This window comes from Ptychodera flava, chromosome 6, assembly GCF_041260155.1.
Source record: "Ptychodera flava strain L36383 chromosome 6, AS_Pfla_20210202, whole genome shotgun sequence".
NCBI classification, from domain to species: domain Eukaryota; kingdom Metazoa; phylum Hemichordata; class Enteropneusta; family Ptychoderidae; genus Ptychodera; species Ptychodera flava.
This window is the reverse complement of record NC_091933.1, coordinates 27,679,482-27,706,438: the sequence shown is the minus strand read 5'-3', so window position 1 is coordinate 27,706,438 and position 26,957 is coordinate 27,679,482. Positions and strand designations below refer to the sequence as shown.

Below are 26,957 nucleotides of genomic sequence, written 5' to 3'. Positions count from 1 at the left end.
GGGAGGGAAGGAGGGAGAGACAGAGACAGACAGAGACAGACAGACAGACAGACAGACAGACAGACAGACAGACGGACAGACAGACAGACAGATAGACAGACAAAGACCAGGATTATTAGTTTGTCAAATGGAAGATACCAAAACTTCGACCGTCAGGCGCGAAAGGCGTACCTATCGTCGTGTGGTATATTATTGACCCTGAATCACACTACAACCATTTTCAGTAATAGAGCGCGAAGCCACTGCAGTGAACTGCAATAAAAATGCTCACACTAGTTAGTTTCAGCTGTAGCCAGCTGGCAAAGTCGACAACATTGTATGTCCCATGCAGACAGTTTGTCTGGGGAAGTTGAAATAAAAAAGATTTGTACATTGGCCAGTGCATGGTAATGTTACATTGTATCTTAATCTTGAACACAGGGTGCCAATCGTAAACTCTCATTTACAACCCGAGCCTCAGACATAGCTAGTTTTGCCTTTGTTCACACACCAAAGGGGCCACGGCTACAGCTGAAACTGATTAGTGTAAGCAGTTTTATTGCAGTTCACTGCAGTGGCTTCGCGCTCTATTACTGAAAATGGTTGTAAATCTTCTGGGCGGCGCAAAGTTACAACCCACTCTCCTTATCAAAAGCGACAGCAAATAACAACAGTGATATCGGGATTTATTCGCCGCCATGGATTCCCACCGTAAGCACGAATCTATGAATGTCCTGGTAGAAAAACCGGAGAAAAACGGCTGTTACATCTCAAAGGCGGTCGGTGTAGCAATATTCGTTGTTGTCGCTCTGCTGGTTGCAGGGACAGCAACGGTCACTTACTTCGCCGTTCCGCAGTGTGAGCAAACTCAGCCCATTGAATCAACACCAGACCCCTACGAAGGCCTGCCAAGACCGGTAGAGGAGGAAGACGATTACGAACAATTCGAAGGGCGCATACCGGACACCTTAACGCCGATCAATTACGCAGTCAAAATAACCCCCTACTTCGACGAAGAAGATGGCGACAAGCGGTTTTTATTCGACGGAGAGCTGGAATTCGAGTTGGAGTGTGAGAAAGCGACCAGGGTCATAAAGTTACACATTTACACCATCACAGTGGACGATGACAGTGTTAAAATCACCAGAAAGAGTGACGGCAGTGACGTCAGTATTTCTAGCAAGAAAACAGAGGAAAAATACGACTTCTACATCATAGAGACCGGCGAGGATTTGATAGCCGGCGAAACCTATGTGATAACCCTGAACTATGAGGGAACACTTCAGCAAGACCGCACAGTCGGTCTCTACCTGGGAAACTATGAGCAGGACGGCGAAACGAGGTGAGGTTTTCAGTTGATTCACAATCTGAGACATAAAATTTATGGCACAAAATGGCGATGCTATAAAACCTGGTAAATATTAACACGAATTGGTCACTATTCATCACCTCCGCCCAAGAAAACACTCTCTGCTGTTCAATGTTTACTTCATGAAAAATTAGCGTTCAAAATAGGATAAAGTTACATATACGAGGCAAATAAACTGTGCAGTTTATCAGCCTAGTGACAGAAAATGCCCAGTTTTGACTTGATTTATATTTCCTTGCTACTGAAACGTGATGCATAATTAACTTTTTTCAAGTTATACATAAATCAAACCATTTCGTTTGTTTAAAACTTTGGAGACCGAGGAATTCAAACAGGAGTCACGAGTGTCCAAAACTTGTCATGATTAAAAGGCCGCCCCATTTATTCAGTTGGCAGGTCTATGAAATGCAGTATACTTGCCTGAAATTGTCAATACATTTGATTTAGTTGGGAGCATTTAATGATATTGCGGTCCTTCTGACGCCTGTTCGAAAGCAGCGATGATAGCAGGGACCGATTATGTACATTGCCAGTCAGTCATGCATTTTAAACACTAACAGGCACATAAATTTTAGTTATATCCACTCAAACATGTTTTTATAAAGAGAAAACTGAGTTTGGTTCAGTAAGACCTAAAAAGGTAATGTAAGCGGCAGTAATGAAATGAGCAAGGTCGCGTTTCACGTTGACATGCATGTTTACAGTTTGCCGTGTTCGCAGTTCACCAACTGTGCACTATCCCACAAGTTTTCTGTAAGCAGTAGATAAATGGACTGTATCAGTCCTTTATCGAAAACTTAGCTAGTTTTTGCATTAAAAACACTTGCATGCTCTGACATGAACCGTAAGCACAGAATACCAAAAGTATAGTGTTGGTGGGAGAAATATTGCTTGTAGGATGAAAGGAACTTCTGTTTCGGAGCAGTACCGCGTCTAACCTCGGACGTTGTCCGTAGTCACACTATAGTAATGCTTGTTAGTCGACTGATGTAACTCCAAGCTACAAATTTCGTAATATTACGCAAGAGTGGGGATAAATCGCTATCTAATCGATTACGAAAATGAGCAAAGATACTGATTTATGTATTTGCATTCTGATTACAGTATGGTCTCGACTTCTAACTTTGAACCAAAGTTTGCCTGTACTGAAGGATTTTGATTCTATCCGACATCGGCATTTAAGAGAAATATATCATGCATATGTAACAATGTGCATTACTTATGTCATATTCATCCGTCTCCCCTTCGTCGAACATTTAATTGCATATCTGACTCACCATACCGTTGTACAAACACACCTTCGGCAATCTCAAATATTTTAAGTACAGTCCTTTCAATTTTTCAGTCCTCGCCTCATGTATTCGTTTGTACATGTACGGTGTTTCAGTTGACCGTTATCACGTCTCCTGCAATCGCAGCCCCCACGTATAGTCGTATGTGTATAAGTGGACGCCCCCTGAGGTCATTTTTCAAAATTCCTGATAACGCAGTACAAAATGTATTCTTTCAAACACGCGAATATGAATTCTCTTGAACAGGCTTCAAGGAAAAAAATAGTGAAATAAAAGTAATGCCAATTATATCAAGTTCGATATTATTTCTACAGCAAGTCAATAGTTGCGTTAAGGTTCCAAGACAAGAAATTGACCTCTTTAATCTAACAATCTCTGATGGTTAATAAGCTCAGAACCCCCATACATTATACATTTTCTGAAAGAATCGACATAGGGTAACATTTTGGTAACCACAGTGTCACCATTGTTTACATAACTATCACATGACAGGTAATTTGCATAACCTTTCAAAAATCGGTTTTCCCTATGTTTTGTCTCAATACTTCAAAATATCTGATTCAAACTTGCTGGAATGCAAACTGTCACAACGCTCTTTCAAAGAGTGTCTCAGATTTTTTATATCTTGCTTAGTTTTTTTTTAAGCACAATTTTAAAGAAATCAACTAGGATTAAATTCACCGCCCTGGAAGTTTTTCTGGCATAAAAATTGTTTAAGATGATTTAAAAAAATTATGAGACACACTTTGAAGATTATAAGGACAGCTTGCACTCACACAAATTTCAGCCACATATCCCAAAGCGTTAAAACAAAACATAGGGAAAATAGATTTTTGAAAGGTTATGCAAATTACCTGTCATGTGATAGTTATGTAAAGAATGGTGACACTATGGAACCGAAATGTTCCCCTATATCTAGGATTTCCGAAAATATATAATTTACGGGGATTCTGAGCTTATTAACCACTAGAGAATTGTTAGCTTAAAAAGGTCAATTTCTTGCCTTGGAACCTTAAAGTTAGAAGCAAGACTCCCATCTCTATTGACTGATTTATATATTGTCAACTGTAAGTCTGTGCGACCTTTCGCGCCTGAAGTGTCGTGTTAGCACCTAAAAGAGTCAAATAAATCGACATCGACTGTTAGTTCAATTTTTCATCACAATACGCGATGCTTCGTAAAAGTGAGCAAGGAGAATCAATGGTTAGGTTTAAGGTTCCAAGGCAAGAAATTGGCCTTTTTAAGCTAATAATTCTCTAGTGGTTAAAAGCTCAGAACCCCCGTAAATTATATATTTTCCAAAAGCCTAGATATAGGGAAACATTTTGGTAACAACAGTGTCACCATTGTTTACATAACTATCACGTGACAGGTAATTTGCATAACCTTTCAAAAATCGGTTTTCCCTATGTTTTGTCTCAATTCTTCCAAATATCTGACTCAAACTTTCTGGAATGCAAGCTGTCACAATGCTCTTCCAAAGGGTGTCTCAGATTTTTTATATCTTGCTTAGTTTTTTTTGAAGCACAATTTAAAGAAATCGACTGGCATTAAATTAACCGCTCTGGAAGTTTTTCTGGCATACAAATTGTTCTAGAGGGTTTAAAAAAATTCTAAGACAAACTTTGAAAGATCGCTATTACAGCTTGCACTCACAAAATTTCAGCGTTATATTTCAAAGCATTGAAACAAAACATAGGGAAAACCGATTTTTGAAAGGTTATTCAAATTACTTGTCACATGATAGTTATGCCAACAATGGTGACACTATGGTAACTAAAATGTTCCCCTATATCTAGGCATCCGAAAATATATAATTTACGGGGGTTTTGAGCTTATTAATCACTAGAGAATTGTTAGCTTAAAAAGGTCAATTTCTTGTCTTGGAACCTTAAGAGTTCTGAACAACTTGTATAGTTAACAAATGGATATGAGAACGTAGAGTGTGGTGTACCGCGTCTATAAAAAACATTGCGCCTGAAGTTTTTGTTTTTCGAAGGAGCATTGAGGTTGAAAACTTGAGTAAATATAGCAAGCTGCAAAAGATGTAAGGATAAATAAATTCCAGCCAACACATCCTACCAACAACTTCGATGAATTCGACAATGAGTCAAATTTACAAAGCTTAGTTTGACGGTCTGTTGACCGATGTCTATTTCATCTTTATCTGTCAGCGTGTTAAATGTGTCCAATGGACTGGTCTATCCAGGACAAAAAATTGCTCATGGAATAAGCAATTTTATCCAAAATAATTTTCGTTATTTTTTTGTTGCAATACCACTTTCATCTACGTTGGTTTTCACTCATTTATTTTTGCTGAGTCATTCATCGTTACGGTTTGATTAAAAAGGAAAGCGAGTTTTTACGTTGTAGATGATCCGTAAAACATTACTTCCTTCTTCGTTTTCTTTCTTTTCTTCATTTGATCAATTAATTTTACTGCGATGATTCGGCAAAAACTAACTGAGCAAAGCGTAAGACTGATGAGAGTATACTCTTCGGAAAATTTGTTCCAGGTACTATGCCGCGACACAGTTGGAAAGCACGTACGCCAGACGTGTGTTCCCCTGCTTCGACGAACCAAACCTCAAGGCGACCTTCAACATGACCATAAAGCACCGGAAAAGGCGTCATGCCCTGTCCAATATGCATGTCATCGGAAATGAAACCGACAAAGACTGGGTGACCACGACCTTTGCAAAGTCTGTGAAGATGACGACATATTTGAATGCAATTGTAGTTTCTGAGTTCGTTCACAAAGAAGAGTACACAAAGGAGGGTATACTGGTAAGATTCCATTTGCTTGCAACTGCATTTTTCCAGGGATTGCACGTACTCCATTCTCAATCTGTTCTTCGTCAGCCTTTACACTCTTTAAAGTCATTCCAGAAGCATGCGCCCCTGCTCGGACAAAGTTACTCTAATTTAAAATCATTTTGTGAAATGTAGCTGGTTACGGCCGAGAATTCATGCCACCCCTACACGCACACCCACTGCGGCACTGGCAAAAGCTGCCGAAAGTGAGCTGGCCCCTCAACCATCATCCGTACTTTTAGTTTCCTTAGCCGATTAGACTTACTTTCATGGCTTATTTCACAAGCAGGGAAAGTTCATTATTTTGACCCCAAACAAAACTCAAGCAGATGTAGGTATCCACAGACTGTGTTTATTGATCATGAATGTCCTTTTTCAAATCTAAAATGAGTTTGAAGAATTATCTCTCCTTCTGAATGTGGATAATCACTTCACCAAGAATTCCCTACATAAAACTTTCATACTGAAAATATGAAGTAAGAAGAACACTATTAACAACCACAAACAGCACAAGACAACTTCAAGATAAATTATCTTTATATGATTACATCTGGAGAATTTTGAGGAATAAAACACTAACACCTTCTTTTCGTGCAAACACTTACGATAACAGACATGGCTACAAACAAGGTAAATTTGTCCATTTCTCTCGCCTTTTTCTCCGTTCATTTATTCTAAATTAACATAGAGCCGGGATATTCTACTTTCTACCCACCAATGGCCTAAATTCGTATAAGTTTCTTCGTTCGTGCTCATAAAACAGCGTTTTATTCCCATTGCTTACAGTTTCGCGTCTGGGCTCGTCCAGACTTGAAATATACACTAGACTATTCGTTGATGGTGGGATCAACCATGCTCGATTACTATGGAGAGCTTTACTGGCATTCCATACGGCCTGGATGGCCAATTGCAGAAAATGGGTGAGTCTTCACAAGTCTTTACTGAAAACAATACCGGACACCATTCTACTACAACAAATTACTGGCCGTTTAAATCAATTTTATTATAATTTTACGATGTTCGAAACGTCGAATCCATTGACCATTAGAGCTACAAATACTCAACATACTGTGGACACAACTGATGTAATAATGACATGGTTATGCGGACTGCACTATAATAATACAACTGGACAAAGGATTGCACGAATGCACTGGTGTGAGTGCCGCTTGCAGTCACTGACCGTATTCTACAGTAGTGAAACTCAGTCTTCGAATTTGATGAATATCGAGAAAATACATCTGTTTGTCCCATTTTATACCCATAGAAATCTTAATGCGTAAATTTAACATTTTTTACTACTTTTTAAGGGTGACAATATTGAAAGAAAAGTGTTGAACGACTGACAGATATTTTGCGTAGCCGTGTACCATGAAAACTAAATATTATAATCTACTGATACGCTTCATGTTTACGACATTAATGGAATGATGGTCCGTAAATATGAAGGGTTAAAAGTGTACAATTTCTAGTCGGTTAAGTTTGTCTAAGAGAAAGTGCGTTGCTGGCAAGTTTAATTTCAAAGTCATCAATCCAACGTCATTATCGCGTGAAAACACAACTGCTATTCTTCGCAGATATGGCTGCTATCCCACAATTCGGTTCGGGTGCCATGGAAAACTGGGGACTGATTCTGTACAGGGAAGAACGAATGCTGTTTGATGAGGACGTTGATTTTGCATCGAAACAGCAGAGAATCGCAAGGATCATAGGTCATGAAATAGTTCACCAGGTAAGGGCATGTTGGTATAGGGGAGATTATGGAAGAGATTGTAACAGTCATGTGTGCAATCTCGTACACGTTTGCACGTAATGCGTGGTATCAGTACGTTCTATATTAAAAAGTCAGTTTCTCTTTGCTGTTAGAATAGCTTTGTAAAGAAAGGCACTTCGATAACTTTTGACTCTAGTGTACCGAACAGCATATCTCTATAAAGCTATTCCAACGACATAGGGGCGGCGCTGACACGAAACTACCATCTTGGTGACTCCACCACGGAGAAGACTTGGTTCTACTCCATGTGCGGTGTATAAGTATACCATAATTGTGTTCTCTTTCGTATTCTCAGTGGTTTGGTAATCTTGTCACGTGTGCATGGTGGTCGGATCTCTGGTTGAACGAGGGTTTTGCCAGGTATCTAGAAGACGCCGGAGTTCACGATATCCATCCGGAATGGAATATGGTAAGAACTGGCATACTTATCGACACTCCATGTGGAGGAGTGGAAGGAGCGCCCTCAGCGGCAGATCCTCTCTTCCCATTCTGGCTGTACAATACGATGAGATTCACTGCCAACTGTAATCGGCAAATCCCTGTTTTTAAGTCCGGTAATGTGGGGGCAATCGTCGCCCTATGTCATGCTGATCTGTCATTTTCATAGCTTGGTCATGTCATGGAACTGTTTTGACCTTAAAACCTATGATATTCAGGAATTCATTTTATTTTTCATTGCAGTACGAACAGTTTTATCCCAGGGACGCTACTTTCAGAGCACTTGACGCGGATTCCATATCAACATCATCGCGCCCGGTTGTCATGGACGTTGGCTGGAACAACGAGATAAGCAGCACCTTTGATAGAATGTCTTACGAAAAGGTAAACCAACGAATGCTTAATCTGTATTCACATTATTTCCGCCAATCGTGTATATTTTAGTCAGGTTCCAGAAGTACTCAGTATTTTGCATTGCCTTCAAGTTAAACGTTCGTTGGCAAAAATAATGGACCCAATCAGCTTCGTATAAGGAAACCATATCGGAAACTTTAGAATGGTCGACAATGCTTGAAAAGAAGTATACCCACCACTAGAGGCAAAGTCCTCTCTGTTGCGCCACAGCGTATATCTCGCTGTCTATCTATCTATCTATCTATCTATCTATCTATCTATCTATCTATCTATCTATCTATCTACACTGTAAAGTTAAGTGTTCAAGGATAGAACACCAATTAAACGCCTTTTTGTAACACTTTTTGAACGCCTCCAGACGTTCAGAAATTTAACACTACGTGTTCAACCAACGTTCAATTCTTGAACACACGTGTGCAGATTTTGAACGCTACGTGTTCATCAGACATTATATTGAACACCATGGTGTTCCATATCTGAACACACGTTGCACAGGAAATGTGTTCAAAAAATTGAACGCTTTTACGCGTTCAAAGGGCTGTAACACTTTTTGAACGCATGGACGCCGTTCAACGATAAGTGTGTTAAAGGCCAGAACACATGATGCGCGCTTGTTGAACACCTTTAATTTTGGGCGTTCATGGGGGTGTTCAAGCCTTGAAATAACATTACAGACCATTGATATCCAGTAAAATTATTTTATTCTTAAAATACACGAAACATTTATAGAGTAAAATACGATAATTTACTGTAAAATGGGCAAATAAACATTGCAACTTTGTATGTAAAGTTTGTCAGAGGAAAAAACCAACAGTGTTAACACCTTCCTATCAAAAACATAAGCAATAAAAATCACCATATTGTGGATAACGTTTCATGTCCATACTTGTTTAAAATGTACAAAAATCATCTGAAAAAGCTCAAAATTTGGCATACTTATTGTGTTGACAAGACGTATATGTATGAAATGCATACTCCATTTTTGTAAGATGGTTTCTTAAAGACATTTCCTCTTGTATAGACAATTGTAAATTTTGAAGAAAAACGAAGTTAGTCAAGGCTTCTCTGATGCACATGGTAAATAGTTGTCCACACTAAAGTAAACACAACATGTCAAGTTGTCAAAGTGTCACAGTAAGGCACAACATGCAGAAAGTGGGGAAATTGGGTCCTTGGCAGAGTAAAACCTATTTCCTTGTCCAACAAAGTCCTTCATAAACAAAAAGATTTGTTTGTTTGTAATATATTTAAATAAACACTGAAATAAATGGGTGACATTTCAAAAATATACTTCTCAGAAATTTAAAACATATTTGTAAAGACCTTTCAAATTCTGGTGTACCCTGCTATTAATTTTTATACAATTTTTTTTACCAAAAATGGTAAAAATCACCCTTAAAATGAAAAAATGTACATTTCATCATAACTTGAATATATCACATTCTGGTAATCCCTAATGTCTTAAAAATGTCTGAAAAAATGTCTTTAATGTCCTAAAAATACAAAGTTGCAAATTTCTGCATAATTTGAACAATCTGAAAAGACTATCAGTAGCGATCTATGTCCTAAATATCAAAGCTGTTCGATTAGCAGTTTTGAAAAAGATTTTTTAAAGATTTTTTACCAAAAATGACAAAAATTGCCATGAAATATAAAAATTTGAATATTTCATCACAACTAGCACAAATTTGACTAAGGTCATTTTTAGGGACATGTTTAGCAAATATTGAAGACGGCAGTAAAAGAGAAGAAGATTTTTGCCAAAAAATAGCAAAATTAACCTCAAAAATATAAATTTGCATATTTCATCAAAATTTGAGCATATCTGATTAGGGTAATCCCTTGGGACCTGTTATCCAAATATTAAAGGATTCGTACAGGCTGTTTTGAAGAAAAACCTTTGGATGTACAAATTTGAGGACAATGCTACACATCCACCTATTTAGCTGACAGCAAAGCTAAAAACCAGTTGCTAAGTACAAGAGACGTGTTGAGGTACAATACAAAATAATCTACGGTTTGGTAGCAGGCTGTGATCAACTAAATATTACAAGGGCATAAGCTTTCAAAGACGTGGAGTCTCCTTCATCAGATGCAAGGGGGATGAAAAATTGAAGCAGAAAGTGACAGAAAATTCAGAGTGAAAATTTCAGAAAAATCAGTAATTCAGAGTGGACATTTTTACTCTGCTGAATGGTCTGTCGCTTTCAGCTTTAATTTAAATAAGGGAGACTACACGTCTGTGAAAGCTTATTCTCCGGCAACATTTAGTTGATCATAGCATGCTACCAAAGCTTAGATTAATTCAGAACAAAATACAGAAATTTATCAAAATTCAGTTACTGACCCTTGGAAGTTTAAATCTACAATAGAGATGAACTGAGGTTCTCAAGCTTGTTTCCAGACAGCTACCTGTAGACTCATCTTCTTCGTTATCTGTACCACCAGCTTCTATAACAACTCTTCGATTTTCAGTTAAATCCAACTTTTTACATCCTGAAAAAAATGCAACAATAGGTAATATGGCGAGATGAAACTTTAAATGAAAGACAAGGGGCTGATTAGGTTAAGGAAAAGGGGAGACTTTCATATACAGTGCCTCTCTTCAATACTGTTACAAAATATTTGCTGCTTCTAATTGTCATCAACTGATTAAAATAAAAAAGCTAAACTCTCATATGCTGAAACAATACATTGTATACTCCACGATGTTTAACTGATGTTTTACATGCTATTGCGTTTACTAAAAGACATGTGTTAGCTGTGATTACGCAGCGGTACTATGCAAGGCGTATCGATCGCGCTCAGGTCAAGGGTTATCGCTACAGTTGTGTTTCGATGACCTTGACCCGAGTGAGATCGATCGATAGGCTATGGCCAAAAGTACCACTGCGTAGTCACAGCTAGTTGTTGGTATAGCAGCTACTGACAGAATTAAAGGTTTCTTCATAGTTAAGCTATTCCAAGGTACAATACAATTAATTTCAAAGGACGATAATATAGATGCTTCAAAAATCTAACACCTTTTACTATTTTGGAGAGGAAACTTACCCTTTCTGGTCTTGCTTCCGCACGATCACGACTTCAGGGTGCGCTTACAAGAAAAATGTCGCAACTTCCGTTTTGATGCATCATGGGATAGGAAAAGACACCAAACTTGAACACCAAGTGTTTAGAAGTAGAACGCCTCTTGCACGCCGATGTTAAAATTAAAACGTTCATGGTGGTTTTCTGATTTTCTTTTCTAATTTTTAAACTTTCAACCCGTAATAAACGTGTAAAATTATTTTGTATACTTCCTTTTTAGAAAAAACACGCATTCAGCAATTGTAGGCCGGAAATATTTTTCACTTAGTGTGAAATTCGTTACACCAAAATCCGTGTACGTTTACCGGACAGTGAAGCAATAGTAAATTTAATATAGCCATTGTAAAGTAAAAAACACAAAAGACTGTTAATTGTTTCACAGTATTGTAAAATATCTGTGATGCTGAGTTTTTGAACACTTGAAGGAGATCGTTGTTAACACATAGTGTTCAGGTTTAGAACATCATTGTTAATATTATGAACACTAGTGTTAACAATATGAACACTAGCCGTTCAAATTTGAACACCGACATGTACATTTTGAACGCGTAAAGACGCGTCTAGCGTCCGCTATTTTTACAGTGTATCTATCTATCTATCTATCTATCTATCTATCTATCTATCTATCTATCTATCTATCTATCTGTCTGTCTATTCGTGTGTCTGTGTCTGTGTCTGTGTCTGTGTGTATGTGTATGGATGTATGTAGTATGTACGTATCTATGTGTAGGTATGTATCTATGTATGTGTATATGTATTTCACTCATTGATTGACATATACCAACAGGGAGCCTGTCTGAATATGATGATGTCGAGTTTTTTAGGAAACGAGACGTTCATCAATGGATTGAAGATATACCTGCAAGACAATGAGTTTGCTCCAGCCTTCTCAGACGACCTCTTCCGTGCTCTCACAAAGGTGGGTTAAAGACAAGTCTTTGAGTTGGTTTTCTTCACGCTACCGTTCCTCGTTGTTTCCTTTAGGATGAGCCATTAGAGCAGCTGGCAGTGTTTTGTTGACTCTCACGTACTTTCAGAATTCATAGCGTACAATTTTGGAGAACAATTCGTACGTAGGAGATAAAAAAACACGCACACACGTGAATCATACAAGCACAGTTCCTTATCAAAGTGAGTGACTATGTACAGCTTTTTAAGTTGGATGCTGACAGCTAGTACACTTCATTCATGAATCATCAAGAAAAGTGCATCCCTTGGTCCGGATCATGCCATCCTGAAGGGTTGAGTCGTCGCCGTCAAGTAAGGTTCACGGAAAATGACTGCCATATACTCTAAGATGACGGTTTGTTTGCACTCCACAAAAAAATGCGTCAGTCAGAAACAATGAGTTGAAGACGGTTTCATCGTTGGATAAGTGCAACAACTCGGTCGTATCATGATAGTTGTGTTTGTCGAGTGTAATTGGAATATCAGCTATAGGCCTGTATTCCAATTAATACTTCTATTTTCTCCTGTTTCCTCTTTAAAATTGTTTTTACCAATGCCAAGGCTGACTCAAATCACAAAGAGACTGATGTTAAAAAGGTGATGGACACTTGGACTCGGCAAGCTGGCTATCCGGTTGTCACTGTCACCAGAAACGGTAACAACGTCCACGCCGAGCAGCAGCGTTTCTTACAAAACCCTTATGATGAACCAAGTGATAGGCACGAAGACCTTGGGTAAGTATTTCATCATGTAAAACAAGTGCCAAGGTCCATGAAACAAGTGCATGTTAACTATTCACACCAATAAATGTGTTTCAGTCTGTTTTGTGGGAAGTTGAAAACAAGTTCTTCAGGCAGGTACTAGTATTGAATTTCTTAAAGGCTATACGTACTGATTAAAAATATTAATACTGCACCTAGGTTGTTGTGTTAATAATCATCGGGTTGCTGCTGATTATTGCATATTGGGTGATATATACAGGCCTTAAACATTTGGTGGCGAGATCCGAAGGACGTCTTTTCACTACATAGTGAGCTCCGCTGTTTTGTCCATGTTAAGGGATTGAAACATATTTGTAACTTGGCAAAGTAAATTGCCAGGTTTTCACGTCTGTTTTTGGGAAATGCTTGCTGTTAATGAAGTATTTCTTGTGATATTTGAAGTAGGTATGCTAAAAGACAGGCGGAGTGTATGACGAGTGTAAATTTATTGCAAACAATTTAGTAGGGGTGACATCCCACTTCCGTTGTGTTTCAGGTACGTGTGGTATGTACCGCTGACATGGACGGACCAAAATGAGCAAGAATTTACCAGTGAATGTGAACAGAACACTCATTGTAATTCAGAATGGATGGAACGGGGTCCAGGTGATATTTCTTTCTCTTCTTCATGTTCAATCACGTTCTCTAGGTCTCATAAAAGCTTCATATGCGACATCAGATGCTGTTTTAACATTGTCGATATTTGGTCATACTTATAAACCTGAAAACACGCGGTCTGACTGCATTGGTGCATTTCTGTTCTCTGTCACAGCTGATTTCACCATAACAACGGATGACTCCGATCATTGGTTCATCGTTAACATCGATCAGAATATGTACTACAGAGTCAACTATGAAAACGAAAACTGGGAAAACCTCGCGATGCAACTGAAGAACGACCACAAGGTACACGAGCCTTTTGTTTTCGGTTCATGAAGAAACAAATTCATTCTCATGGTTATCCGGAGTAGGTGTTCGTAATCTGACATTTTGTCCGTTCGCGTTTGCTTGAAAGGGGTCTATTCACTAGAAAGTGCTGTCAGGGATTGCAGATTCTATCTACAGGTTTAAGTGCTATGCAACAGAGAAACTCGAAATCGACAAGTTACAGAAACATCGAAGTGTTCCACTTCAGGGAACACATAGAAAAGCACGCACACGCCAGACAACTTATTGTGGTAGTCGCCCTAGCACACGCGCATATACATATATATATATATATATATATATATATATATATATATATATATATATATATATATATATATATATATATATATATATATATATATATATATATATATATAAACATTCTATTATTCTATTGTGTCCTAAACTCCCTTATAACAGTTCAGGAGTTTGCATTCACTTTTGCCGATTGGATCGGTGGCGTAAGACCATTGTAATGATGACATGTCGTTTTATTTCAGGTATTTCCGATCCGAAACCGCGGCGCTTTGATCAGCGACGCCTTCACTCTCGGCAAAGCCCAGATGTTGGATCAGATAATGTCACTGAAAATCATCGAGTACTTGACGAAAGAAAGGGATTACAACCCATGGCTGACAATGAGTGACAATTTGAGACACACGGTGACTATGCTATGGAGATCATCGACTTACGGCCATTTAGAGGTAAGGTGATCTCATTCCCTGGTTCTGTAACTCATCTGCGAGACGTTTGCTAATTATGACAAACACTGGTACATTGATGACCATCTGTTAAAAATGGTAACTAAGTGTTACTGACAATTTGCCCGCCTCTTTTTGTGAGACTCTCAGCTCAGAAATGATATTTCGGATACAAATGCGCACCACAGCTGATTCGTGTTTTTTGTTTTCATTAATCACCACTACACAACGTCCTTACCCATAGAAAACGATCTAACATTCTTTCAAGGTCATCGATGTCGTTGCTATGTGCTTCGTCTTCTGTGTTCTGTCGACAGATGTACATACGTCATTTAAATGAACCGATATACAACGAACTCGGCTGGGAATTCAAGAAAGCAAAAGAAGATGGACATATCGATTAGTGAGTTTTCTTGACTGTCAGCCAGTGACAAGGAAAGTCACCGCTACTACACAATATACGTCTTTGTCTAAAATACATTCTTGCAATATTTCCGTCCCTAAATTGGTAAACATAGTGCATTTTATCAGAGATCTAAAGGTGGTACATGTGGTACTACAGTCATTTGAAGAACGATGTACACAAGTGTACTCAGTATACTCATAGCCCCTAAAGGGTCTATGGTATACTTGAACTTTCATTACAAGCGTTGTTATCTATTTCAAATCCATTTTCGAGGGGCAGAGTGCCACTTGTTTTGGCGTTTACTATTGATTATTATTATTATTTGATTTTTTTCTTCTTAACATCCGTTGTTTTCAGTCACAACAGAGTGTTGGCCGTTCAGCTGGCATGTACTTACGGCAACCCAAGTTGCGTCGGCAATGCGACCGAGCAGTACGCGTCGTGGATTGCAAGGGCTAACCAATCACAGTAAGTCTTTGTCAAACCATCAAATGCCTGGAATCGGTGCAGATTGATGAGGAGTTTGCCCCAGGTGTATCAAGTGGACTACCGAGGAATAGTAATATTAAAAATTAAGGCATAGTTGTTGGTCAAAAAGCTAACACCACGCCAGGAATAAATCTACCGCATAGACCACGATGCTATCACAGTCGTACACAGACCACCGCATTACCAATCAGGAATACTTTCCTGGCCTCATTTGATGACACTGATATTGTTCAGTGTCTGAAACAAAATTTCATTTCTCGCTCATCATCACTACATTTTCAGAATCAGGGACGACACCAAAACCGTCGTTTACTGCACAGCTATTCGCAGTGGTGGCGACAGAGAATGGGACTTTGCGTTTGATCAGCATCTGACCAACTCTGCTGAAAAGACTGACCTACAGCGAGCTATGGCTTGCAGCAGGAACTCCTACACGCTACAAGGGTACGTGTCAAAGCAAAAATCTAAATTTTAACTTTCTTTCACTCACACTAAACGTATCAAAGGACAGACTAACGGACATAAGGTTGGTATAGCTTTGATGACGGCATGTGTTTTTCTAGTTTTCAAATATGTGACACAGGGTTTTTTTTTTCGAATTATGCACGTGGATTCGTTCCTTTCTATCTAAAATTGTCTTCACTTTCCTGGCTGACCTTCGTTTGAACATTTCGTTCTCGCACAGGAATGTGATGTGTTTTTTGTACTTCTTGCTTGACTGATATTTTCTTCATCATGTTTTTACCATCCGCGTCCAAGATCTGACGGTATGCCCCTGACTATAATATCATAGCATTCACTACATTGAAGATTGGCGCTTCTCTGTTGAATTTTGGCATTTGGGATACCTGACGACATTCCCGACAACATTTTCCCCATAGGTACATGGAACACTACTTAGAAACGAGTGAAGCGAGAACTATCATCGGATACGTCAGAGATGCTTCGGGTTTAGGCTTCAATCTGGCCTGGAACTTTGTGAACGAAAACTTTGACTCTCTCCATGCCAGGTAGGGCTAATTGTCTAATTCCCGAACAACATCGATTCCTGACGAAAAATTACCGCAGTGCCGTGTACGAGAATAGTGTGAAATTCTGCTGTGTTAAGATTTCATTGGATTTTTTCAATGTTACATTTAAGTCGTTTTCTGGGATATGAAACAATATGATCTTATTTTATGTTTTTTTATTAAAGTAAGCACGCTTTGTGACCATGAGCATCGCGGCTGAGACATCAATGAGATTGAACGGTCACCTCATATTTGTCTCCACAGTAAAACTCATGTTCGTTTGTTTTCGAAAAAGTAGCTGCGAAACATTAACTTTCATTAATATATTGGACTCGAAACGCTAAAATCCTGAGGTCGATTCTTGGAAGCAAAGTGAATACAACAGTCTAACTCGACTGGTCGAGTAAGATTCTGAAATTTAATTCTCTCAAATTGATCGATTGCAGATTTGGCGACAGTGCGTACGACACGGTGTGGAGTTTTGCAAACACGATGAACACAGCCAAGGATAGAGCAGAGGTGAGCACAACGTTATAGTAATGACTAAAAGTGAGATTAAAATGACATGAAACGGAATATGGTAGACCCACATTAATTTTCAATGACATAATATTTACATGTCACATTTCTGTCAAACGTCACAGAAAAATAAACGGTGTGTCTTTTCAGGATGTGTGAGCAAGGCGCAATCAAAATTACAAAGAATTAGTTATAATTGTTTTTGCGACCTTTGAAAGGGGGGTCCGCCACAAGTCTTTCTTGAGAACTTCGCACAACCACTAAAGAGAATGACAATTGCTAAAAAACTTACACACGGATGTCTAATTCTTTCATGGCCCCATGCAACCATATCCCTCTATCCGTATGTGTCCTAAATGTTAAGCTGGGCATTGCTCCATTCAGTCCTTTCGAAATGAATGACGATATGCAGTGGCCGACCTGCTCTGTGACCCCCTCGTTCGGCGAGACCAAGAAGAGCACCTCAGTGTCAGACAGAGAATACGAGCCGTGTTGCCAACAAAGGGATGTCAGAGAGAGTGGATGAAGTCACAGCGTACAGACAAAACAATGAGCCCCTACCCTGACTTGACAAATATTCGAACCACAGCTCTTTGGAAACAACTCGTGTGTGAATAATCCAGTCTTTATGAAAGCTCGCTGAGCCAAATGCAAAATACAGACGGTTTAATAACCGAGAAACTCTTTTCATTATTTCTCTTTTTTTCTTCGCTTACATTTGTATTCGAATCTCTTACAATCTTTAGATGAACGACTTCGGGCGCAGATACCTTGATATGCCGGGAACTGCAGCCAACAATTTCTACGACGCACTTCAGAAGATTGACAGCAACATTGCGTGGATGGATAGGAATGCCGCTGAAATCAAAGACTGGCTAAAACTGGTCGTCGCCACGGCAACCAAATAATATCACTCATGACCATAACTGAGAGGAACCTCATGCAGAGTCTTATCAGCAAATTTTTAAAGAGATAATGTGTGTAGGAGTTTTTCCATTATTTGCACTGAGTGTAAGTTTTGTGTTTTTGGCGAATGGATAATATTGGAATACGAATAAAAGATTTCGATGAAATTAATGTCGTACAATTTTGTGATGAGTTACCTTCTGTTGATATATCGGACAGTTTGCTGATAGTTTGGCCAGGTATGAGTAAGCAAGTCATTTCCGAATGAACGTTGATTTCTTTATATCAATGCACCATGCTTCAGTGCGTAATTTTGTTGAAACTTTGAAGATAGAATGTGCCTCTGAGACATACATTTGAACTCTCAAACTTTTACGGTACTTTTTTGGTCTACCACTTGTGGGGGCTCATTTTGAGGCTGGGGGAGTAAATAAAGTTTTCGTCGGCTTATTTTTGTGAAAATCGAAAATTTGATTTTTGAAGCAATTCGTATATATCGCAATCTCTGATCACTTGACCACACAGTTTGTCCACTAATACCATAGGGGGATGAAATCAGTCAGTCAGCATTTCGCGATATTCTAAAGGACTAGAAGAAAGACGTGAGGCAGTGTATTCTTAATGTTGATTGAATTCATTTCGTTTCATCAAAATTCTCAGAGGCTAGGAAAGACATACAAAGTTCGGATTCGTCTAGACCAAGACTAGCTGGATGTGTTTTGGTATAGTCTGGTTCGATGCTAGCTACAGAAAACAGAGCAGTGTGTTGACACGAAAGAGTTTTAAAAGGAATGGTAGTGTAGTGGTTCTGCGAAGTTTGCGCTTGTGATGGCATTCAGGCATTTCCAGTGATGTGATTGGCTTCTTTCATTTACTTGATATTAATTTCTGCCGTACCGTCCAAGTTGAGAATCTGGTAGACTTTTTGATACAGCTTTCAATCCTGTGCATCGTACCCGCCATTGTATTTATAGTGTTCAACATATTGTTGACCCGATTCAATCGGACAGCACGAAAACTGACCTAGTTCGCGGATAAGTGACCTGCTTCTGTATCGAAAATCACATAGTCACACACTTTTGGGCCAATATACGTAAAACGCAACAATATCTGTCTGTATTGTTCTAATAAGAGACTGTCGCCAAGATATTAACTGCCTCTGTGTTCGTCCACGCCCGATTCTGAAGAGTGATTTCGGAACGGAAAAGAATGCGCCTATCTTTACAACCGATCCGTATCCAACACATCGAGAGCGACTGTTGTCCCAGCAAGGTGTAACCAAGTCGTCCGGCTGTCACTTGACGGATGTAAGGCAGACTATAGGGAGGTGACCGGTATTTGGGTGAATTCAAATATCTTTGCCTTTATCCAACCAATGTAGGTCGAAGTATATGCAATGATACAGATTACGTACCATCTACCTCTAGAGTTCGCTCTGAGTTAACAATGAAAATCGACACGTAATTGTAATCTAATTTAAGAAAAATAAGGGGGCGATAATGACATAAATATATGGATAGGTAAACCTACAGTAGAGGGGCCAAAGAGGGAATGGACGACGTAGCTTGGAGAGAAAAAAAAAACAAGTTGTAAATTTTCTGTCCGGCTTCTTTTGAAAAGTGATTGTACTGGCATATTGTCCTTTTTGCAGCTGAAATGTGTATTGACAACTAAATCAAAACACAGAACCACAATGAGAGGGAGTATCGAGAACTCAAATAGCCTTGCGTCAACAGGTTACAGGGCAGTGGCATAACAATACCATTTACCCACAAACAATTTCTTTTTGTCTGTGATTTACCTGAGCAACGCTACGTCAGCGTGTTGACAGCAGAGCATAGTCGATGACGTCAGAGTATGACGTCATAGGTATATTCACATGTTCTTGTCAAATTGATTTGTTTTAGTGCTACTTCACGTTTATCAAAAATGTCGAACTCCCTAGCGATGGCACTAAACCATCTATATTTTGGTAGAATACTGTATGTAATGGTCTTGGACCGGACATCGCAGTTGGCCATTTGCCAGACGTACGAAGGACAAATTGATTCCTGCCAAATGATCTGAAACTCGTGTATTCCATCAAAAATGTTCTGTGACTTACTAATAGATAGCCAAGCCATAGCTCATGGACATTTAGGAGAAAACTCAATTTATTCTATCGCTCATTTTCGTGACATTTGTCAACATCAACACCGGAGAGTCAATATTTCACACCGAATAGCAAGATGCAACAAAAGTAAATAAAACTTGTAGTTCCGAGGAAAGGTTTCATTTTTACGGGTAACCATGGCTGAGGTACCGCACAAGGTTCACCGGGCCGATGTGTACAATGCCTCGGATCCAGATGTCCCTATATTTGATTAAATCCACTAACTGGATGTTGTAAATGAATTACAGTCCATCGTCCTGTCTGCAGCTGTCAGTAACTTAGTCAACTAAAACTGCACTTCTAAAATCAGATGGCGATACTTTTCTAAACGTTCACGAGAGAGAGAGAGAGAGAGAGAGAGAGAGAGAGAGAGAGAGAGAGAGATTGACATTCATGACCTTATCTTCATATGCACTATATGAACCAACATTGGTCGAATGTTCGTATTTGTAACCACAACTATTCTTTTTGTATTTATCGGCAACCTTGACAAAGTATTTAGGGCCGTGCCATGAAGATAAAAGTACGATGACCATGCTATGTATGACCTCCTTCTACAGAGCACCATTGGCGATGAAGAGGGCCAATTAATCTGAATTTCTATCCAGAACGACGTTCACCATAGGTATCTAAGAAACAATAAACAGCCGACAGAAAGCGGCTGACCTGAGGACAATTAAACCGTATACTTAAAAGTGCCAGCAAATTGTTTGTATGATCTGAAAAAGGCCATTGAATGAAGTCATGAATGGAGCCATACGTGAGGCTGTCAACTCAATACGAACTTTTACGTGTTTACGTGTAGGAACATTTTGCTGAATTGAAACATGGAAATTTTGTTCCCACATCCAGATTGACGACTACAATTTTTCAAACATGCGTTTCAACGTTTCAAAAAAACAGATGGTCTTCATTATTTAACTATCATAAATTTTGTCTAGACTTCGTCATATGCAAACGATGAAAGAATTGTTGTATACAAACAATGACAGGTTTTTTCCGGCATCTCAGACGTTGGTGCCGTAGGGTTTTGAGTTTACTATTGCACAATACGTTTCCTGTCGGGTCGCAATATCGTCAGAGAGGATAAAGAAAAATGCATAAAATATTCACTTCTTTTGAACTTATTACAAGCTCAAGGTTACTCCAGTGAACTCATTTGTTTTGAAGTTGGGTCAAGAGGACACATAACAACGGACAATAAACTCAGACTTCTGCAATTTCTTAAGGCACTGAAATTAAGTAAACAGCATAAAACCGTGATACGTGATATCAGTTAAACTATGCCTTATCTCCAGCTATTGCCTATTTCAAGCCACAACGACGAACCATCACGTTGTGAGTCTAGAATTTTGTCTATCAAAAATGTTCATTTGTAACAGGTTAAGAGCAACTACTTGGCATGAATCGTAAAATATAGATTTATCACCCCAAACATACGTACATTTGTACTATAAAAATTTACTTTTGTTTTGTGCAGTAGTTTTTTTGTTTGATTTTGATATCTGGCACATTTGCCTTTGTCTTCGTGTGTTATGTCTCCTTGCTGATTATTTTGCCAAGGTATTGTATGTCAGTTTATTCAGTGTGATTGCATTGTTTTGTTTACCCTGCCTCTTGTCAGTCCGAGGATCATTTCGACTTTCTCATATACGGCTGGTGACCTGAATTTTCATGTATCTTGTTTTTACTGATTATGGAATACAAAGCGATTTATATTATATACAAACAATGAAGGGAATGTTTCCGGAATTTGTGGGAGTTAATAACGCCCACAGACGGCGACTTTCTTCCTTTGGACGACACCTGCCGAGGGAAATCATCTGACAACGACAATCACTGCATCGCTGCTACACACCTCCTAACTGCGATAGCAAACGTTTTACCAGTACGCCAAATGCTAGAATAAACATACGTCGTCATGACTACGCAAAACAATAACATGGAACACACAGATGAAGACAAACATTTATTGTGCGACAAATCTACCACAATAAATAGCTACGCTTGTGAAATATACTCGAATGTGTGGAAATACGTATATTGTCTCGCGAAAGAAACGCAGCTAAGATGGTATTGTTAAACTTGCTCCATGACAAATGGAGAATGTTACATTAAGCTTTACATTTTTCTATTCACTTGTATTAAAAACATGACTATAGGATCATGTAAAACCTAAGTTTGTGAAATAAACATGAATGCAAGAAATACGTACGTTTCTCAAGTCAAACACGAAGCTTAGGCCAAAAAAAAAATTGTGCTGTTCCAATAACACGGTTTTCAAAAATAGGGTAGGTCGGTCGGCCGGAATTTTTTTTCAAAAATATTTTAATTTTTAAAATCTGCATTTTCAAGGTTTCAGGGGGTCAAACACAAGCCACAACATTTCCAGAAAAATATATCATACATATAAAAGGAGAAAAAACCATAAAAGACATCCTCGTTCAAGGAAAAATAAAATACCAAGTAACGAACGCGTGATTTTGCCGTTTTCCTTTCTTTTTTTTTACTTCCGTGTTTACGTAGCCCTAAAAAGTTTAGGGTTGGCAAGTAAAAAATAGGGTAGGTCGGGTTAGCGGAACAGCACATTTTTTGTTCGGCCTTAGATGATACTGTTAAATTTTACCAAAATTATACATTTGTCTGTTGACGTTCATCTCCAATCTATCGGAAACGTCTAGCGTCAAACGAGTTTCCTATCTATCAAAATTGTTACTTTCGATTTTCTCAGTTTTTGAGCACATCACCACACCAGAATGTTTCTCATATGACAGAGACTATCAATCGTCGTTTTATCTAGTTCTCGGCAATCTTTCACCACCACAGCAGTTTCCTATTGTGCATAAACGAAATGGAAAGAATTATAGACGTCAAGAAGTGCGTGATCGTCACAACATAAAACATTATAAAACAGTAGAGCAATGAATATAATGGGGGTATTTGTAAGGCAAAAACATGACAACAACGTACCGTTTTACATCACCAGGAAACCAATCAGAGTTGATATCAGTGCAACTAATCCACTCGCCGTCACGGAAACTACGGAACAATGAAAATACAAGTGTCAAGTTAAAATGTACAGCAAAATCTTGTATGAATAAAGCTATTTTCCCTAAGAAAAAAAGGCTCATTAAAGAAAAAGTAAGAGCACGTCTCAAAGAAAATAAAAATCATCACCAGAGAAAGAAAAAGAAGCAATCACGCGAAAGATGCTTTGCACAAAAAGGTGGAAATGAATTTGGGAAAGTGGATAAAATCAAATGTTCTAAAGAATTCCGATACATCAGTCACTACAAAAATGTACATAACATCATTCAAAAACGGAAAATTTTATTTTTCTCCACATATAGGGATGGCGGCCACTACCAAGTTTCGCACGATGACCCCGATTTTTATACTTGATTTTGACATAGAATGGTTGAAATATTCCTTTCGGCAAGTTTGAGCAAAAGTTTAAGTCTTTCGCGTTCGAGGTGCATACTACCTTTAAAAAGGACAAAGATACTGTATGAGTGTTCAGGAGTATTTGTACTTACGAGCACTGTCACGACCAGGTGTCTCGGTAGTAACATCGTCGTTCGGCGGCAGTGCAGTCGTCACATCACCTGTGACTGTTTCGAAAATTATTAAGTCAGAATTATTTTACTTTGAAGAATAACAGCGACTGAAAAATATCGATATACGAATATTTTGCAGGGATTACACTATTCGTTATACCCTCTCTTTGTCTCTTTCTATTTGTCTATCACTTTTTGCCCTCTGTCTCCTTCTCTCCCCGTCTCCCTTCCCCACCGTCTCCCTCTCTCTCTCTCTCTCTCTGTCTCTCTCTCTCTCTCTCTCTCTCTCTCTCTCTCTCTCTCTCTCTCTCTCTCTCTCTCTCTCTGAATAGCAGCTTTTAGTATATTTTCAACTTAATATATTTCATATCGGCGCAAAATCGATTGTAAAACGTAATTTTGACAGAGGGCGCACCGCCAAATGGTTTCGTCAAAGTTCAAGTCATGACGGAAATAGCTACCTATATACGTCTGTCTTCAACGTATTCGATCAATGACAGTGTAACGTTAACGTTATTATGTCGCATTATTATGACAATTAAACTGAAGAAATCCTCAACTCACCTGTGCAATTAACTGTAGCCACGGTATCAAATGGAATACATTTATTGTTTTCTTGGTAGGTTAATCCATTACCAGGGGTGAACTCCAAGCAAAGCCATTTGTTGACCAGGGAGGGACAGTCAACTCCAGACGGCATGGGTAAGTAAGTGTGAATGTGTACGATGATTTGCTGACCGTTCGCGGGGATCTCGTCATCGAAAGTGTTGTCGCTGTATTGGTCAACGTTGAACTGGCCATTGAAATTGGTGTCACTGTTGTCAAACTGGTCGTCATCAGAGAGGTAGAACTGGAGTTGCAGATTGCCTGATCCAGCCGGTACAGCAGCGGAACCGTCGTTGAGGATCCTCACCAGTAAAGAGACCTGGAGGGTTCCTGTCCCATCGGTTGTGGGCAAAGGGTTACTCTGAACCGTCACCATTGGCCACTTCATATAATATGCTGCATAGAACAATGTTAAGAGTAAGAGGTATTAAGAGTTGCAGACCGTTATTAAGGTAGAATGCGCCCCGGGGAGAGATATTCGGACTCTCAAATTTGTACAATTCTTTCCTAATCTTCCACTTGTTGGGAAAAGTTTAGATTTCCTCATAGAGTTAACACAGAGGTGGCGGCCATTTTGAATTTAAAAATCAGTAAATGTTAGGTAGGTTTGTTTTTTCAAGTACCAAACTTGCACGGTGACCCTTAATTTTTATTCTTGATTTTGTTGAAAGAATGGTTGAACGATTAATTGAAGAAAATTTGAGCAAAAGTTTAAGTCTTCACTGTCGAGGCGCATACTTCCTTGAGACAGAAATTCAGGATGCCCTTTAAGTAGTTTCAAATTGTAGTATGATATCTAACTCACCCGACGGAAATTATTAATAGGAATACTCTTGAACCTTTTCATGACACTTTCATTTATATTTGTTTGATAAAATAGTGCATGTTCAACTTGAGCAGAATTAAGTGAAATTTCACTCTACAGTGAGTGTTGAAATCTGGAATTTTCCTTGTTAAAACAACACTTTGCGCTCAATTGCAGATGTACATTGTTGACAACTTAGTGTTCAGGTCTGGACTGAAGATGAGTTGTCGTCAATAACGTCGGTATTAGACATGCGGGTTATGCTAACGAGACAAACATTTGACATTCCACAACGAGATCGATCAAAGAACTACATTCGAAACAGGAAAAAAATAATGAATGATGCGAAATACATCAAACGCTTCACATGATTTGGTTTGGGTCGCACAGGTCTGAACCCGGGTTTCCCTTCCAAGATGAAACATCGGTAAAAATTTGCTTAAGGTAGTTCGCGCCTCGAAAGTGAAAAACTTACACTTTTGCTCAAAGTCTTTGAAAAACTTACACTTTCGCTCAAATTTTCCAATACCAAATTTTCAACCATTCCCTTTCGAATCAAAAATAAAACTCGCGAGTCTCCATTCAAATTTTGGTACTAGGGAAACAAATTATCAAATATTTACCGATATTTGAAATTCAAAATGGCCACCATTCCCGCGTTTCCTCTGTGGGGGAAAGTAAAATTCCTAATTTTCACAAATTAAGTCAGACCTTCTAAATAAACCCCCACAGGTGATAGACGAGAACAGAATAAAGGTTTGAGAGTTCGAATATCTGCCCCCCGAGGCGCTTTCTACCTTGAGAGAATGGTCTCATTCTTTGCCAAAGTTTTCAATAATCATAAACATATTTTATACCAACAGTAATTGAAACTTACAACCAGGATTGGAAAGGAACAGAAAATAATAGACGAAAGTATGACGTGAACGTCAAAATAATTCCGGAAGAGCGCTTGGTTGCTAACCTCCAGTTGGACTATGGTCATACTCGTGTTATAAGTACATGTATAGGCATACAAATAAAGAGAAGGACACATACCATTCGCGAAAAAAAAAGTGCGTCACTTGACATAAATGCAATACAGTTTTTCCTCGCTGAACACATTCATTTCATTTTTGATATCAATGCCGCTGAAAACGAAGACAAACTTAAGTCAGGGATGTCTGAGAAAGTGTGTAGTTACCCTACCTGCATGTCCGAATTGAAATAGCACAACGCTAAGTACGAAGATCGTAGATTTCTGCATTGTAAGTCCTGAGCGAAAAAAAAAACAGCAAATGAAATATTGACTATGTCCGCTTTTGGGCAGAGAATCAGTGTCTTTGTAATGGAAAAGGATATCGTTCGCCCTCCGATTCACCTATATGTGGCAGACCCAAGAGAAACGTCTGTACGGAGTCCGGGATCCGTACCACAGTCGGAGAAGAGTAGTAAAGGTGTGTACCGACACTCTCGGATACTGTGAGAATAAAGCCTTGACCTCGCCGATTCTTAAAGCCACGCTCTGAAGGAGGTTTGTGCCCATTGGTTCATTCACAGTTAGAGTTGTCAGTGTTGGCCTAAACAGTAGTCAGTGGATACAAATACCGGGGCAACGAGACAAAGGAATGCTATATCTTTTGATGATGCCTTTGTTCATTATTCAGTCTGTAAATACATTATAATTGACTATATACACACAAAGATGATAAACCAGAACACCGGCCTACTTTGATTTCACACTCAACACAAAACAAGGACACCGCGGAGAAGAGCACTTCATTTCGTTTGTGATAAGGGAGCCATCATTAATTACGGCCTGGGGGCGGAGAAATGTGAGGGGGTCACTCAAAAAATTTAAAACTTCAAGGGGGTTGCTCAAAATGTGGAGAGGAAGAAGGGGTTACTCAACTTTTGGTGCGAAATGAATTGAAACACCTCTCATATTGCACCTTTGCAACACATCCATTTCAACACAACATCCCCTCTCGCGCTCTCCCCTGAGAGTGTTCTAACAGTTT

General features: G+C 38.9%; 2 protein-coding genes across 2 annotated transcripts; one reads left to right on the top strand and one right to left on the bottom strand.

The window, feature by feature from the left end:
- The first annotated feature begins 617 nt into the window (after positions 1-617).
- Positions 618-18,008, top strand: LOC139135373 (glutamyl aminopeptidase-like). The gene is made up of 17 exons (XM_070702736.1): positions 618-1,321; positions 5,157-5,427; positions 6,241-6,374; positions 7,032-7,186; positions 7,524-7,637; positions 7,910-8,050; positions 11,955-12,086; positions 12,677-12,849; positions 13,373-13,482; positions 13,649-13,782; positions 14,307-14,510; positions 14,825-14,910; positions 15,271-15,381; positions 15,685-15,846; positions 16,284-16,412; positions 16,859-16,931; positions 17,678-18,008. Exons 3-17 carry the CDS (start codon positions 6,320-6,322, stop codon positions 17,837-17,839), a joined length of 1,941 nt encoding a protein of 646 aa, XP_070558837.1. The 5' UTR covers positions 618-1,321; positions 5,157-5,427; positions 6,241-6,319; the 3' UTR covers positions 17,840-18,008.
- Positions 18,009-21,945: 3,937 nt separating this feature from the next.
- LOC139135383 (uncharacterized) lies at positions 21,946-26,440 on the bottom strand. Its single transcript, XM_070702748.1, has 5 exons — positions 26,146-26,440; positions 24,111-24,548; positions 23,526-23,600; positions 22,960-23,028; positions 21,946-22,822 (listed from the first exon to the last, which is right to left on the bottom strand). The coding sequence occupies exons 1-4, from the start codon at positions 26,201-26,203 to the stop codon at positions 22,964-22,966; spliced, it is 636 nt and encodes a 211-aa protein (XP_070558849.1). The 5' UTR covers positions 26,204-26,440; the 3' UTR covers positions 21,946-22,822; positions 22,960-22,963.
- Positions 26,441-26,957: the final 517 nt, after the last annotated feature.